The 18,884-nt window shown below is 34.0% G+C and overlaps 1 protein-coding gene across 7 annotated transcripts in view; it reads right to left on the bottom strand.

Annotated features, from left to right (window-relative positions):
* LOC149559162 (protein CNGC15b-like) overlaps nucleotides 1-18,884 on the bottom strand; it is a 266,655-nt gene that overhangs the window by 146,296 nt on the left and 101,475 nt on the right. For 2 of the 7 annotated variants that reach the window (XM_089833075.1, XM_089833078.1), the window contains exons 1-2: nucleotides 5,448-6,228; nucleotides 4,604-4,732 (exon numbers count right to left, since the gene is read on the bottom strand). The exons of 2 other annotated variants lie outside the window; for them this stretch is intronic. In XM_089833075.1, the coding sequence (XP_089689201.1) occupies nucleotides 4,604-4,629 (26 nt within the window). In that variant the 5' untranslated portion in view covers nucleotides 4,630-4,732; nucleotides 5,448-6,228. Of the gene's footprint in view, nucleotides 1-4,603; nucleotides 4,733-5,447; nucleotides 6,277-18,884 lie in introns of those variants that run through there. 3 more of the 7 variants (XM_089833083.1, XM_089833080.1, XM_089833082.1) reach the window with 3 other exon arrangements.

Genomic DNA, 18,884 nt, shown 5'->3' with positions numbered 1-18,884 from the left:
CAACTTGTGAATCCAAGCTCTAGCGGTCACCTTGCCACTACCATCAAAATTGGGAAGTATTAACTTGTCGGTTGCTTGTTCAAGTCACTATTTTTAGCCTTGTGTCTACCATCTAGCCTCCCTCTCGAGTGTTCCCTCTTTTGGCTCATAAACCTGTCAAAATTGAGATGATGTTTAACATCAGAAGGTAAAGTATCTCACTCTCCATGCAAAGCAAGAACATCATCTATAAATGGGGCAGCTTAATCCTCACCACTACCCTCATTTAAATCCAGTCCTAGAAAGGTAGGACGTAATGGCCTATCAATGATAATTGTATGCTCAGCTTGTGACCTATGCGAGCTAGTTGAACTTCTGTGTAAGATTTTTTCCCTCTTATGTCCCCTAGGCAATGACAACTAATGAAGTGTATCAAAGAGCTATTGCAACACTGTGGCCACGTGTTGTTGTCTAACTACTAATTGTTGTTGACCTGCAGCTATGTCATTGAATAATTCCCTAGCCTTTCTCTCATCATCCTGTAAAACTTCCACCACATTCATCACTCATTTCCACTTTGTATGGTAAATATAACTCATAGCCAGGTAGCTTTGTTCTCCTATGTGATTAGTACCTATTTGGATCAAACCTGACTAGTTGCATGAAAGAGTCCAATCCTACAAGATGGCAAGAAACTAAAATGATACCACTGTAAGAGCCCTGCTGGCTCAACTCCACAATAGGCACTTGATATGTATGGTTTTTTATAATTTTTGAAATGTTTACAATTTTTTGAATATATGTTTTTTGGGATTTTTGATAGATGCTGAAAAAACAAGACAACGCAAGAAATACTAACAATCCTCGATGCAACTTTACTTCATTAACAAATTACCTTAAGTATTTACAATGCCATAACCATACAATATTATTTTTTATAAATCGACTATGCACCTTGAAAATGGAATTGCATCAATGCAATTCACAGGTGGGAGCATACATATAACTCACAATTGCTACAGGAGATCTGATAATGCAAAGTGGGTGTGCAACAATGATAATCAGACACCAAACAAAGACAAAACATGCCCTTCCTTTAGATTGCAGACCCCAACTATAGACAATGCAGCCATAGAAGATGATGATCGGTCCCAAATTGTAGTCACAACGGTCTAGAATGTAATCGTTGCTTGCCAAAGGGAAAATCGCAGCACATTTATACAGATAACCCTATTGGCAATTTGGCTAGGTTACAGGATATGATGTTGTCATTTATGGCAACATATAATCAAGTTTAAGTCAGTAGACTTCGAAGATAAAGTTTTGTGAGGTAAACTTACAAAATTGTCCAAGTGTCACAGAGTACATCTGTCAACATAGGATCAATTTTGGTTAGCGCAGTTCACAGAGGCAAATCTGGCACGTGCACACTTACCTGAAGGAAGGACAGTATGTCAAGATCATGTGTGCAAGAGCGCAGGACAATACGAACGGTACAGACTAAGATATTTCAGTTTTACAGTGACAGTATTGAGCAAGCATAACAGAGCAAAGATAAATAATTAAGTATTTTGGGTTAAAGAATTATTTTGTTTATCAAAATAATTAGTTAACTAATTAGGGACGACATCCTAGATGTTAACCCTAAGTTAGCAAGAGTAAATTTTGTATTTTGGCAAGTGTGTGAAAAGATGAAGGCTGATAGAGCAGATAATTATGCAATAACAAGGTATAAAGGAAAGTTGTGAATGCAAAGTTTAGCATGCACTTTTTGTGATATGAATGTGATATGTTATGTTATGCGAATTCTGATTAAAGATCAAAACAGTGCGAAGATCAAGTTTAAAAAGCAAGAAAGGCAGATATCAAATATTCAAGATACTAGCAAGAGGCTTTTGTATCTATTTTTTGTGTTGAAGAATTTCATTGTATATTGCATGTTTGGGCAGTGGGCTCATCTTGCATACATTTGTAAATTGTAATAATAGCTACTAACAAGGTTGAGGCTTCTAACAAGGCCTAAGTCCTCTAACAAAGACCGAAACACTATATGGATGTAACAAATTCCTAATAGGGTCAATATCTTTAACCAGATACTTAGCGGATCATTTTGTGGGTACCACCCCCACCGGGGTTTTCCCTTGGCCAGGGTTTCTTAGTTAACAAAATATGGTGTTATGGGTTATTTTATTTTATGATTGTGTTTATTGTTCAGCATAGTTAGTTTACATTTTTATGCAAGTTATATAGTTATTAAAGATATCCAGTTTTGGGTAAAAGTTTGCGAAATACTGATTCACCCTCCCCCCCCCCCCAGTATTTCCTATTTCTAACAAACCCAGCTGCCTATAAATTAATGAATGTCTTTGCTACCAATAACCCCAAGGGTGGCACTTCTTTGATGCCATGCTCAAGCACAAATCACTAGAAGTGTTTCACCAGTCTTAAGTGCATTCAACGACAAAGAATTTACAATTCTCTATGTTCAATCTGCCAAAAACTAGTCATAGAAGAGCGCATGCCAAAGGAAGATAATATTCAACATATAGAATCTTTTTTTTCCTTTCACGAAAGCAATTAAAACTTCTCAAACACTATCCACCTGCAGCTTCATCTTTACACTACATATGACATAATTGTACTTCGACATTATATCCTTATTTCAAACGTTTGAATATATACTAAAAATAATAACCACCCCATCTTATGCTGGTGCCACAATAATGTTATAATAATAAAGGCCTTTTCGTCATGTAATAAAGTTTTAAGACATAATATTAATTAAGTCAAACTTAACTAATAACCGCTTTATAAACGTAAACTCTCAAAATGGAAATGACCAAGTCAAACACCAAACACATGGTAGTGGCGATCCATAGCAAGCATGTCCTGCCAAAAATATAATCCTACTAAAACTGACTTACTATAACTAGTAAGTACTCCAATAGAGACCCTCAAATCAATCCATTAGCCCATGAGGCTCACAATGATGGGCTAACAACCACAATCTCCACTCCTGCTAAAAAAGGGAACATTACAAAAACTAACAAAGACACTAGGACATACCTTGGGCCAAAAATCCTTTGGTCAGGTTTTGGACTTCATCAAGCTAGACCCCATGAGGGGGTCACGACTTGGAAACCCAATCTTGTAGCATTGTTTCAAGGTAGGACCCTTCCAACAAAATAATAGATAAGAGTATGTTGCTCTAACCATTGACATGTAGAATCAAATTCTCAAATAGGTAAAACCACATTCGCTAGGGTATCAAAAGGTATACCTCGTGAAATACTTTCAATACAAATTTCTGAAGGTTCCCGTTCCTAGGAGCCATAGTCAATAATTTAATAAATGCCAAAGCATCCAGACCAGGCTACCAGCAGCAAATGCTAGGTTAAAGTTGGTCGAGGTCATTTAAAACTAAAGCTCCAACAAGTATGAAACAAGATAAAACAATGACGTAAAATGAAAGGTATGAAAAAAAGCCAAAAAAAACTAATAGAGCCAATTTCTCTTCTCTCTCACAACCTCGACTCACATCATTTCGTAAATTTTTAATTTATAGTGTAAAATTACAGTACACTAATGCAGTTGATCAAAAGTCAATGATAGAGAAGATGAATTAGGTTTATTTCCAAAGTTTGCTTCTTGTGTTATTGTAATCACCCAAAAATAGTCATCTAGACTATGAGCCCCCTTTCTAGCATTTTTGCATGATTTATCTAATGTTTATCCTTGATCAAATCTCCAAAAATTCATTTATGTGATTTTATCCTATTGTGTGACCACTTTATCCTAAGCTCATATTTAATTAAAAGAACATGTCCCACTTTTAATTAAATAAAATTCCCCACTCATCTCTTATCCTAAGTTGCGCACACAAAAGCATTTACCATATTAAAAAATAAAATAAAAGACATTTTTGTTCCACATGGGGGACAAAAGTCAAATCTTCATCACGATTGGTGGAAATGCTTGTGCACATGGATCACTTCCACTTTCAAACTCTACCCTTGATCACATGCATCTTGCCTCATAATCTCTTTTGTCCATTTCTCTTTAAAAAGGAGAACTCTCTCCTCACTTCAGAAAACTCCACTCTTTTACTAACATTATGCTGCCGGATTGAAGATCTCATACTCGTGGAGTTCCTCTTCTTCTATCTTCTATTTTTCAATCTTCATGCTTCTCATTCATTCTAGTTTCTCTCCATGCTTATAGATTAAATCATCTAGTCTAAATAGAGGTTGTAATGCTTATTTTCTAGTTTAGCTTGCATTCTACTTTCTCTTAATTAGCGTTCATTTGCATTACATTCATTCTAAATTCTTGGTAGCATTTTTGCTCCCATCTTTGAATCTCTCTTTCTATGGTGCACCTTGCAAGGGTTGCATAGTTTGGTTCATTTGAGAGCCACTATCTCATAGCCTTTGCACGTCATAGATAGAGAGCTATAAGCCGCCTCTTGAGATGCCCTCTTTCATGGGTATTTTCAAAAATAATGGTTCATAGAAGTGTGACACTTTTTGTACACACAATTATAAATTAAGCAATTTCAAAAAGTGAATACGGAATCAATATGAAAAAACTTTAAACAAAGGAGAGAGAGTGGAAATAAGCACACCTCACAGATTTGTTCTTGAATTCCATCACTTGAGATATTGCTCTCTTGGTGCAAGCTACTCAATTATCTTCCTCAAAAGAATTACAATGAGATCTGAGCTACTCTTCCCAGGCGGTAGGAAAACAAACCCTGAAGAACTCCCAGGGTCAACACTTAAGCTAATTATGATCTTCAGAATATGAACACAATTTAAGTAAGAACAACTTCAAGATATTAAAAATTAACAAAACTTGTTTTTAAAGTTCTTAATGTTTCAAACAAACTTTTGTCTGATCGACTTAGTCAAATAGATGCCTTTTCTGAAATGTTGTCCCTTCAGGCCCCCCCTAGCTCTACAAACCAAATAATGCTTACTGGATTTCAACTCTTTATTTTTGTCAAATGACTCTGAACTCACAAATTCAAATCAATGTCTTTCCTGATTTGTTCTCCCATCAAAACCTGTAACTCTTACCTAGCCAAATTGGAGCTTTGTTGTTTTTGAAACTATGTGTTGCAAGAGAAATTTTGAACTAAAAAGTTGCTAGACTTTGCAATTTAACGTAAAATCTCTCTGTCCTTCACTTAATATCATAAAATTCTACTTTACGATCCGTCTGTCATTTTTAGTTCCGGCAAAGTTTAGTGCAAGAGGTACATTCTGTGACTGAAACCTCTAAGAATGCAAGTATTTAAAAACTAAAAGAGAAAAATTTAGCTTGAGAATATTCCTACTTTTTATTCAGCGGGATGCGAATCAAGCCCATAGACATTCACGATCAAAATAAACTGCTCTGACCAATCGGACGAAAACGAAATAAAATTAAATAAGAATTCAGAAAAGTCCTCTGTGGAGGTAATCAACCTGTAATTTGAATTCGCTTGAAACTCTCAGCAAATACGCATATTTTCCAAGAATCGAACACAGAACAAACGCCTATTTGCTGATCCTTTGCCGGGATTCGAACCCGTGCACTAAACGCATTTTGGATTATCGGAAAAGATTTTCAGTAAGCACCAATTATTCTGATGGATTTGTTTTTCCCATTCTGATGATGCACGTCCCCTTATGATTTCGCGTGTTGGCTGCTGCTTTAATTTTAAAACAAAAGAAGCTATTACGTAGCGAACTTTAACCTGAAAGTGTGATGCATTGCCCGCAAAAAAATCCGCCCGTCAATGCCTTGCCGGAAGTGATAACCGGCCCTGTAGACGGATCTTTGGAAGCTGGAGCTCAGTGGCTTTCAAGCACCCCCAACCTGCCAAACCCTCGCAAAAAGAGGAGGTTAAGCTGGAGCTCGCATGTTCCTGCATAGCAGAGACTTTTACTGCGACGTTTATAATCTCAAGCGCACCATGGTTTCCGGCAATTCTACTCTCGCTGTCGAGGACATTAACCACTGCAATGTCCAGGCGGCCCTCCGAGCCTCCAAAGGCACTCAATTAAGTAGGTCTTCCATTACTCTGTCTTACTGTGATTTTGGGATTTTGGGGTCACTTGTTGTTTCCATCTGCAGAAGAGAAGATGAAATCCGGAGGCAGTCTGACTGCTGGAGGAAATCATTAGGCTTGTACCTTTTTAACGGGTAAGGAATTTCATACCTGTTTTGCATACAGTAATACAAAGAACAACTGAGATAGAAGCCGAATTGCTTTTTTTTTTCTAACGGTTATATCATATACGATTGATGGGCAATCTATCCATTTTAGGATCATACAATATTATGAAGCTATGATCATTTTCCTTGGTCATTTTCTTGTACTAAGAGGGCTATAATTGATTTATCTATTAGGGATTGTATAGCAACAATGGTTTGTGTGATATTAAAGATACCAATATGGGTGGATTCATAAAGTAGGTTTTGAGTTAATCAAAAGCTTTCTGATACTGATCATCTCATTTAAAAATTATGTCCTTATGTAGTAAATTCAATTGTGAGAATATGCACAAACACTCAAATATCAATACTACATCAAGCGTACATGCAAACTCTATCATTAGATAATAAATAAGAGCTGTGTTCTTGCTTTTTTGAAAAGATATACATACAACAGAAACAAAACCCGAGTTCATGTTTTTTTAGACAATGAATCATATACGGAATAACAAAAATAAGAGCTGCTAAGAGCTAGATAGTCCTCCCTTACCGTAACAGCTAAGAGTCCTCCCTGCCTTTTGATATAAAAAATAGATGATTGTTTTAATAATTTATTAATTAGTTGTAATTAGTTTAATAAATCTATTTTAAGGTAGAGAAGAAAAATAAATATTTTATTGATTGTCTGAAAAATTATAAGTTCAAAAAGGCTTTCACATTAATAAAGAAGGGAGGGAAATAAATTTCTGCCTTTGATCATATTTAGATTTGTAGCATTTGGAGTATAGAGCTGAGTATTTTTTGAAACCATATAAATAAAGAAGATTATGAATCATTGCAGATTGTGTGTGGTGCATTGGGTAGCATGAATATCAAATTTGTGCATGCCAATTAGAGTAGTATAAAATAATTTTATTATTTAATAATAGTCAAATTTAGAAATCATATTCATCGTTATTGTAGTGCTCACTTTTTTGTATTATGCTCTTGCATTATTAACTTGAGTATTTCATTAGAAATAAAGTAATTAAAAAAATATTGATGATGTGATAACAAGAATCTTCATTGGCAACATGAAAGCATAGATAAATCACTAAATCTTTAACAATCTTTAACGGAGATCAATTATATAGATTGACCCTTTTTTTCAATTTGTCCCTTTCATATATAAGTCATTAAGTTTTAACACCTTTCAATTACATAAATTGGGCATTTTGTTAATATAAAGTAACTAATACAAAATAGAGCCAATGTAATAAAAGATAAAGAAAGTTGGTTTTATAAATGTAATCAAGCCTTTGACTTGTTATACTTAAATATATTTTCAGAAGACTATTTTGTAACTTTTCTATTTTTTTATCCATCAAATTCTAAGTCTAGATAATTTCATATAAACTTAATAAGAAAGCAAGATAAGTTAATCTGAATGTACATGCTTAGCCCCCCTAAACATCAAGCTACAACTATAGGAAAAGTGATTGTCTTAAGAACAATAGTAATAATACACAACCATATATGTACAACTTTTGAAAACAGTTCAAATACTATTAAAAAAGAAAAAACATTGGCTTTTCTTTTTTTCTTTTGCATTTGTTTTCATACTTTTGGGTGGAAACAAATTGAGTGTCAGTATTGTTAGAACTGAAAGTGTATATAAGACTATGTTTTTGTCCAAACAACCTATTGACTATCTTTTCAGTTGTAAATCTACAATTGTTTAACTAAAAAAAAGACCTGATTGGTGAATAAAATTGATGGGTGACCTTTCGAGAGATAATTAATGAGCCAAAGACTCAACCCTCAACAAAAATTAAAGATGAAGACCTAACATATTTTTACAAGAAAACTATACAAAACTAGTTAAAAAATAGCCTAGCAGTAAAATATCCACAAGACTTATAACAAACTAACAATAATCATTGGAAGGTTTCAATGGAATGTTTCAAACAAGTACCAGATTGAATATAATTAGGAAAGAATGAGAGAAAGGTATGGAAAAGATAGTTGAGGCTTGAAACTTTTAAACTCCAATATATTACTACAAAAATAGAGTGGCCACGGTATATACAGAGTAGTAGAGAAAGGTATGGAAAAGATAGTTGAGGCTTGAAACCTTTAAAACTCAATATATTACTACAAAAATGGAGTGGCTAAGGTATATACAAAAAACAACCTTCATTTTTAATCATAGGATATGCAAAATAATGTGGACTAGACAACTATTTAGTGGTTAAATCATTGACAAATAATACAGAAAACAAATGTTGGTTGCTAGTAAAGCAAAGCAAAGTCATTAATATTATGTTTCTTCAATTATATATGTACGCCATTTTTTAATAATAAGCTCATCAATGTGTTTAGCACTAGAGGCCAATAAACCCTTGAAAACAAAATATAAAATGAAATAATAAGCTCCTCAATGAGCAAAACGGTAGAGGCCCATAAACCCTTGAAAACAAAATATAGAATGAAGAAATTACAAAGTCATAAAATGCAATGGCTAAAGACTAGTTATGCACACAAATAACATTCAATTAAAAAAAAACTAATTTTATATGTATGTATGTATGTATGTGTATATGTATATGTATATGTATATGTGTGTGTGTATATATATGTATGTATGTATATGTGTGTGTGTGTGTATGTATATGCATATGTATATGTATATGTATATATATGTATGTATGTATGTATGTGTGTGTGTGTGTATGTATGTATTTATGTATGTATGTATGTATAAACCCTTTTTGTAAAGCTTTAGTTGTACTACTTTTGACATGTAACATAACCCCCTTTCCTTGTCGTCACATAATGAAAAACCTAGAACAAATACAAACCCTTGAAAACAAAATATAAAATGGAGAAATGAAATAGTCATACAATAGAATGGCTAAAATGGACAACTAAAAACACTGATTTTCATTATTCTGAAACCTAATATAAGAGAACAACGAGCTGAAATACAATAATGTAACTAAATCCTAAACTTGGGAATGAGAAACCTACAACAAATAGAAACCCTTCAAAACACAAAAAAAATGGACAAATTAGAGAGCCATAGAATAAAATGGCTAATATGGACAGCCGCAAACAATAATTTCAATATCCCCAAAACCAACTTAAGAAAACAACTAGCTGAAATGGAAAAATGTTTACCAATCCACACACCTGCAAATAAAGTTTTATACCATATTCCTCAACCAATACACAACAAAAATATAAACATGTATATATATTTGTTTTTATTAGCGACATTCATGGAAACATATACAAGTGGATAAGTAAGTCATCTATTAAACTTATATTTAATTCATTAGACCTCCATAAGATCCATATATGGCATACACTTCAACTACTCGTTATCAATGAATTTAGACATTTTTTCATTTAAAAATATATATTTAAAACCACTAGAAAAACTGTGACAACCAATCACAAAATAGTATTAGAATATGAAAAATGCCTATTTTAATAATAATATTGAGAAACATTTAAGATTATCTAATGTTTTCAAAATTTTGTCAAAAAATATTAATAGTTTAAACTGGATGAAAACTATAGTCTCCTGCCTATAAGGTAGGGACAAATAAATGGTAATATTCGAAGAACAACATAAATAATAACTGAACTCATGTTTTAGAGTCATTGGCACACGCTCCCTTTGAGAACTTTTGAAAAAACAATATCACATTTTTTTTGCATAAAATTTTTTTACGATATATTTGTCATATCACTGTCCTATTGGATAAATTAAAAAGATATTATAAGTTCATTTATAAAAAATTTAAAATGTTTCACTATTAGGTGGATTATTTGAAATGTTTATATAAGAGATAATTAAATTTAAACTAATACAAATGTTTCACAATTAAGTGCATTATTTGAAATGTTGATATAAGAAGAAAAGAAAAGGCAATTGAATTAAAAATAATAAAATAAAATTCCTATATTAATGTTATAAAAATAAATAAAATTTAACTATTTTAAATATGATTTCTACATGTTAAAACATGTAGCTTTAGTTAAGACAATATCTTTGATCATTTGTGTGTGTGTGTGTGTGTGTGTGTGTGTGTAATGTGAATCCTCATATGTATATATGCATGAATATAATATGCATTATTCATGATGATCACAGTATATAGAACTGATTGTGCATATATATTTTTTGTTTGTATCTGAAATTGATCTCAATAATGATTGCATTCCATTATGATCATTATCAATTTGCATCGGGCTTTGTTAAGTCTTGAAACAATCAGTTGTGTTATAACTAAACAACGGGTGTGATCATACCACTGATCGGGTATATCGGTGAATGGTCATGTCTCCATTTGGAGACATGCCCATTCACCCATATACCTGACCATCTTGTATATATGTTGTTAACATTAGATATTGCAAGCATCAAAATTTGTTAATGTGGGAGGTAATACAGATATCAAGTTTGAAAAAAAAATTATCATATCTTTGTATTGTTATAATAGATATTGTGGAGCACATCAGGTCCTTCATTAGCAGAGATTGAACCTAAAATTAAAACATACATTCATCAGCATTGTTATAGAAATCTACATAAAACTTTGCATGGTATCAGAGCGAGGCTAAGGAGAGATTGCTTTAAGTTTATAAGGATTAGATTTAACTTTAAATTTACAGTCCATTCTCTCTACAAAGATGACAAACATATTGAGATTTGAACATCACCTTGCACATGTTGATAACTTTGAATCTTGGAAACTTTGTATAATGATGTTATTAAAAGAAAACAAATTGGAATCTTTTGTAAGAGAGGATAACAAGGAACCTGAAGATGATCCTGAGAAATCAAAATTGATCGAGAAAAATGAAAAGGCCATGAAGATAATTTTGGATGATGTTCAAGACCACATAGTACCTATTGTGGCAAAGCATACAACAACATATTGTATGTTTCGAGCTCTTGAAAATGCATTCATAATCAATAATATAGGTAGAAACTTGCTCTTAAAAGGAAAATGAATAATGTTAGCATGAATAAAGGAGAAACTATTAATGATTTCTTCATGAGAATCACAGATTTGAGAGATCAATTTTCTACACTTGGTTATGAGATTGACAATCAGGATTTACCCTTAATAGCATTAGGACGATTTCCAAACTCCTAGGAATCTTTTGTACAAGGTATAAGTGCTAGGTCTAAAATCCCAAAACTAGATCATTTAAGATTGGATTATCTTCAAGAAGAATAAAGATTAAGGATCAAGGGAAAACACAAAACCTTAGATGAAGACATTCAAGTTATTAACACAAAATCTCATAAGAAGGGAAAGAAGAAGAAGAACAAAAGGAAAAGAAACTTTCATGGAAAAGAACAATCTAAACAGAAGAAAGACTTGTCCAAAATTCAATGTTTTAGATGTGATCCATATGGACATTATGCGATAAATTGTCCTAATCGATCTAAACATCAAGCATCATTTGCAAAATCTGATAAATCAAATGAAGGACATGAATATGAGAAATGTGTCTTCTATTCTAATAAATGGATAGTTGACAATGGATCTTCAAGACATGTCACTAGATATCAAGATAACCCAGAAAGCATGCAAATAGAAACATATGAAGAAGTTACAATTGGTGGTGATTATGCACATTCCGTAAAAGGAATTGGGACCTGCACCATAAAATTGAAATCTGGAAATTCTATTCAACTTTTTGGAGTTCTTTATGTACCAGGTATTAAAAGGAATTTAATATCTATATTTGCACTTGAAGATGATGGTTATAGAATTGCATTCATGGAAGGTAAAGTACTAGCTTGGTCTAAGAATTCAACCATAAAAAAGGCTCTAACAATAGGAGCGTGACAAGGACTTTAATATGAGCTATGCACTAAGATAAACCTTGCACTTGTACATAAGACCTCAAATTCAAATAAAATATGGCATAGAAGATTAGGTCACATCAATTTTTGTGCCCTAACATCAATGGAGAAGTTAGTAACCAAAATGCTCAAATTAAGCCATATTCACAATGAATCGTGCAAAGGTTGTGCATTAGGGAAAAGCACTAAAAAGTCATTTCCTCATAGTTTGAGCAAAACAAAAGATGTGTTGAAACTAGTACACTTTGATCTATGTAGACCCATGTCTTTACCATCTATGGGAGGGTTCTTGTACTATGTGATATTTGTTGATGATTTTTCAAGGAAGATGTGGATATACCTCCTTAAGTGCAAAAAATCTGAAGAGATTCTCTCCAAGTTTAAAGAATTCAAAATAATCACTGAGAAGTCCTCCAGGAAGAACATTAAAGTTCTAAGAATAGATAATGGGAAAGAGTACACTTCGGAAATATTTAAAGAGTTCCACAAACTTGTTGGCATTAAGAGGGAGTTCGCAGTTCCCTACAATCCTCAACAAAATGGAGTTTTTGATAGGAAAAACAAAACTATTGTAGAAGATGCGAGGGCTATGATTTTTTATCAAAACTTGAGTATGTCTTTTTGGGCTGAAGCATCTAACACAACAGTCTATATTCAGAATAGATGTCCTCGCTCATATTTGGACAATAAGACCCTTGAAGAAGCATTTTGTGGAAAGAAACCTAACATCAGTCACTTAAGGATATTTGAATGTCTTGTGTATGTTCATGTACCTAAGGACAAGAGGACAAAGTTAGAACCTTCTTGAAGAAAAGGTTACCTTATTGGTTTTAGTGAAACAATAAAAGGATATAGAATTTACATACTTGGACAAAAACAAATAGAACTAAACTGAGATGTCATTTTTGAGGAAGACATTGTTTTCAAAAGATCCAAAATTTCTAATGAACTTGATACATTTGATGTATCTCAAGAAGAAACTCATGCTCTTGAGATTTAGAGGGAGTACCCTGAAGAGACTTCAAATGAAACTGAGATCCATCTCGAGACTCAAGAAGAGAGTATTGATCATTCTAAAAGGCCACTTTGGGCAAGGAAAATTATACAAGAAGGAGATGGGTTTGCAACACTTTTAGGGACTTTTCAAGAGAGCAAGAGACCTAGAAAATTGGCATACAATGCTTTCATGTGTGAGAGTCCAAACCCTGAACCTTCAAGTACTTCTGAAGCACTTAAACATCAGTCTATAATAAAAAATGATGTTTTGTACATAGTTCCTAGACCTAAGGGAAAATATGCTATGTCTTCAAGATGGAAGCATTGAAAAACATAAAGCTCATTTTATGGCTAGAGGTTTTTCTCAAAAGGAAGGAATTGACTTTGAAGAAACTTTTGCACCAGTTGCTAGGTACACATCTGTTAAAGTTGCAATAGCCATCATAGCAAGCAAAGGTTGAAAAATCCATCAAAAGGATGTAAAAATTGCTTTTCTTAATGGAAAAATCAAGGAAGAAGTATATCTGGAACAACGAGAAGGATTTGTGACACATGATGATGCCTCTTATGTATGTAAATTGAAGAGGGATCTATATGGACTCAAATAGGCTCCCCAAGTATGGTATGAAAGGATTGACAAATACCTTTTAAGTCTTGGATTCACCAAGAATGTGGCTGATCCAAATCTTTACTTCAAGGTAACTAAAGGTGATATGCTAATTCTAATTATTTATGTTGATGATCTTCTGATTACAGGGGAAGAACATCTCATTAATCAATGTAAGAAATATTTAGCTTCTAAATTTAAAATGAAGGACTTAGCAATTCTTCATTACTTTCTTGGATTGGAAGTACATCAGAAGTCTGAGAATATCTTTCTACATCAAAAAAAGTATATTGTTGATATTTTCAAAAGATTTGGAATGTGGGACTGTCAACTTATGTCTACACCTATGGAAACCAACTTACACAAGCTAAAAGAAGCAAGTGTTGAATATAGGCTAGTTGATCCTACTTTATATAGATAGATAATTGGGTCCCTGATGTATCTTGTAAATATTCAACCTGACATCTGCTATGCTATGAATGCATTGAGTCAATTCATGTGTGGACCTCGTGAGATTCATCTTATTGCTTTGAATCATATATTAAGGTATCTCCAAGGTACTATTTGGTATGAACTTAAATATGAGAATACTAGCTTAGAGTTACATGAATATACTAGTTTTGATTGGGCTAGAAGTGTGAAAGATTGAAAAAGCACATCAAGATGTTGTTTCGGTTTAGGATCAACTATGATTTCTTGGATCTATAGAAAGCAAGCTTTAGCTGCTTAGTGTTCTACTAAGGCAGAGTATGTTGCAACAACAATGTGAGCTAGAGAAGCAATGTGGCTTTGAAAATTGCCTTCTAACTTGTTTGGTGAGCCTATGAAACCTACCACTATTCACTATGATAACCAATGGTGTAGCAAGTTATCTGTGAATCTGATATTTCATGATAGATCCAAGCCTATAGAAATTCCTTGCCACTGTGTAAGAGACATGGTGTGAAGAAGAGCTATTCAGTTGGAATATATCAATACATGTGATCAAACAACTGACATTCTTACCAAGGCACTTCCTAAAGTGAAGATTGATAATTTCAAAAAGAAACTTGTCTTCGTTGAAATGTAAGTTAATGAGATTGAGTGTCAAACTTTGTAAATATGTTTTATTTAATAAATATGTTTAAAGCGTAAACTCTTTTTTCATATGTGTGACTCTATGACTCATGGGCCTACCTTATGTTCAGTATTAAAAGGAGATAATCTTTTATATTGAAATGTTGACTCTAAATTATTAGATTACTATTATGATGAATATAATAATAGTAATCTAGATTATTAGTTGACGACTTTAAATTATTAGATTACTATTATGATGAATATCATGCGACTTGATATTCTTGAAAATCATAATAGTTAAAAGAGCATGTTGATGGATATCATGTGACTTGATATCTATTAAAGATCAATATATTTAAACTCATGGTGGATATTATGTGACTTAATATCTATAATTATGCCATGATCCTTTATGGTGGATATCATGAGACTTGATATATGTGTACACACAAAATTGAAAGAATATCATGAGAGTTGATTTTCTTAAAATATCTAGAGGATATTACTTCTTATAATGAGAAGAATTCATATGCACTTTGCCTTTCCTAGCTAAGAGGGAGTGTTAAAACATATAGCTTTGGTTAAGACAATATCTCTAATTGTATGAGAATATATTCATGTGTATACACACACACACATCAATATAATGTGAATATTGACATGTATATATGCACAAATATAATCTGCATTATTCATGATGATCACAGTATATAGAACTAACTGTGCACACACACACACACACACACACACACACACACACACACACACACACACACACACACACACACATATATATATATATATCTAAAATCGATCTTAGTAGTGATCGCATTCCATTCTGATCATTATTGATTTGCATCAGGCTTTGTTAAGTCATGAAATAATTAGTTTTGTTATAACTAAACAATGGGTGTAATCATACCACCAATTGGGTATATAGGTGAATGGTCATGTCTCCATTTAGAGACATGCTCATTCACCCATATACCCAACCACCCTTGTATATATGTTGTTACCTCTCGATATTGCAAGCATTGAAATTCATTGATGCGAGCAAATCAAAGGTAATACAAATATCAAGTTTGAAGAAACTTTTATCATATCTTTGCATTGTTTTTTAAATTAAAAGCAACTAAAAACAAGGGGGTCAGCCCTTAATAGTCAAAAGGTTGGTAACCAGCACAGTACCAGCCAGTAACAAAAATAGACAAATAGAACAGGAGTACCAGCAGGCAGAGACTTAAACCATAGACCAGAAAGCTAGAGCCAGAAAGGAAACAACCTAGCTACTAACCACATAGTCCATAAAGGCACCTAGGCCTAATAAAAACTTAAATATAGCTGAATACCAGGAAAACCATAACTACCAAAAAAGTATATAAAGTCTTTGGATCCTTAGATCCCCATAACTGAACAAAACTAAAAAAGACTTAGATTTCTTTTTTCCCTTTTCCCCTTGCATGAAGTAGAATCTAGGCCCAATCATCGTCAAGAACCTTGAAGAGTAATTTTTTGTCCTCCATGTCCAAGCCAACTTCCTCCTTCTCCTATGCAAGCAATTGGAGGGTAGTTGCAACAACATGAGTAACTTTAAGTCCAAACTTGGAGAAGGTGAAAAACCCCTCCTCCAAAGCTTTGACCCTTTCCTCCAGGTTCATGTAATGCTCCTCCATCGCCTCAGTCTCCTCTTTATGTTCCTCGACCTTCTTTGCAGCAACCTCCTTCATTTTTTGTCCTTGTGGTTTATCCTACAACACCCATGGGTTAGAGGAAATCTTCAAATTTTCCTTAACAGGGGAAGAAATGGTAATTGGGGAATTATCCTTTTTGCAAATCTCATCACAAAAAGTAATAGGTTTAAGTGAGAAGCTGGCTGAAACATGGGTTGTCTCAGTATTCCTTTCTTTGCCATCTGACACTTGAGTTTGAGTATCATCCATCAAAATGTTCCTAGAATTGAAACTTTTTCCCCCCCTCCTCGTTACCTTCATCCTTTTTGGAGTTGGAAATATTTTCCTCCTCCCTTATGTCACTGTTATTGTCTGATTTATCTTCTTCAACTTCCTCAACAGGGTATCTAATGGACTTCTGCTTAACCCTAGCCTGGGACTGAGCTAACCTACCAGACCTTCTTCTTGCTTTTTCCCCAATATCCTCACCAGAATCCTCTCCAACAACCTCAACCACATTATCAAATTTAATTTTCTTGTTTCCCTTTTGTTCTAGGGCTATCTCAAGTTTTTTCTTTTTCTTAGTATCCTTGCTAGGAGATGGCCTAGGAGTATGGATTTTCGTCCCCGTATTGGAGCTCGAGGGGGAAATCAGACTATGGCAGGGGTTTTCCACTACAACCTCTCTGGGGGGACACAAAACTAAGTGGAACTAATACAGACGGAAAATTAACCCCTGATGAATAATGGTGAAGTTTAAGCCTTTATTCTTTTTTTCCCTAATATCATTAATCATATCCTCAAGCGAATGCAAAAGGAAAAATGAAATGGAAATGAAATCCATATTTCTAAAGTGATTCAACAAAGGTAAATGATAATAATAGCACACTCCAAACCTGCCTTCCAGTGTGAGATACTTCATCAGGACCAGACACAAATCATCCTAGGGCTCAGATAACCTATCCCTTTTAAACCCTCCTCTGTAGCGAATTGGATCCTCATTCTCCACAAAGAAGTTATTCATGCTAGCCTCATCCGAGACTTTAATGACTTTCTTCCATTTTTTGCCCTTCACTGTGAGTCTTGTTGCCATGGCAATTACCTCCTCTGTGACTTGAAATGTAATTTTGTTGATTGTAACCTTTCTATCGTTCCAATTATTCACAAATTGTGACGCACAATTTTCATCATACCCAGCCATGGACATCATATAGGGCAAAAAACCCCCTTCTTTCAGAAGATACTAGGTCGCCATCCTATCCTTGAAGTTCTCTAATCTCGTTGGTTCCAACCAATTCAGATCACCTCCCATTTCAATTCCTCCACTATCCAGCCTCTCTTCCTCAGAAATACGCATCAGAACTTTATCACCTTCGAATTCTCTATGGCTACTCTCTTGCTTAAATCCTTTGAGGGAATAGGGATCAAAATTACAGACTCGTGTATGATGTGCTCTAGAATCCCATAACATCTTATTATGAGATTCGTGGGTATTAAAAAACCTACTTTTGTCTCCTCGTCGATTTCTGACATCCCAATCCATAATATCTATCGTACTTCCTTTTGGAGAGCAATTTGAAGCTTGCAACGAGTTTCCATAATTATGAAAAGATGATTTCTTTAATTTGTAATTACTCCACTTGTCATTTGTACGGCCACGTCTGTCTCTTATTTCCAAAATGCTAAAGTTTAATTTAGCGACAAAGTTTTCCATCTTGCCAAATTTGGCCTTACTTTTAAATTTAGTGATCACCATTTTGAATTTTGCTGCCTTTTTCCTTGGATATCAACATCCTTAGATTTTCATTGATATCAACTAAATTTTCCCAGCACGTGATTGCCCTAATGTTAAACTCCATGGTAGCCACAGCGTCTGCCACTTGATTACCCTCCTGGTAGATATGCTGCAGGTGGACCATTCTCATTTTCTCCAATATATTTTTAATATCCAAGATGATATTTCTAATTTTCCATCCCAATTTTGCCTCCCCCTTTATCCAATCGATCACTAGTTTGGAGTCCCCTTCTATCGTTAACTCTAAAATGTTTCTTTCCCTATAGAGTTGAAGACTCCATAATAACGCAATAGCTTCTGCCACATTATTGCTACCAATCTCCACCTGGCCTGCATAAACCAATAGCACATCACCATTCCTATCTCTCAGCACACTTCCAACTGCTCCCTGTCCTCCTTTCGTAGCTCCGTCAAAATTTAGTTTATACTTTGTGATGGTGGGTGGTCTCCATATTGTTTGTTGTCTCCTCCTCCTAGCGAAGTTATCAAATAGGAAGAAATCCTCTTGACAACCCCAATTCTCAGCCACAATGCCTTCAAGTCTTCTGGGTTCCTCCTTTGGCATCTTGTATTTAGCTACCCTTAGATTTTCCTTCAATAGTTTGTTCATCACTCCAAAAACCACTTCAACCGTCCTATTTTCCTCCCTGAATATCTTGTTATTCCTTTCTTTCCATATGTGCCAGCATACATATGGTGGGATAATCT

Source organism: Cupressus sempervirens, chromosome 5, assembly GCF_028749045.1.
Source record: "Cupressus sempervirens isolate cs-2001-9-10 chromosome 5, ASM2874904v1, whole genome shotgun sequence".
NCBI classification, from domain to species: Eukaryota; Viridiplantae; Streptophyta; class Pinopsida; order Cupressales; family Cupressaceae; genus Cupressus; species Cupressus sempervirens.
The sequence above is the reverse complement of the archived record's forward strand: the minus strand, read 5'-3'. Positions and strand labels throughout refer to the sequence as shown.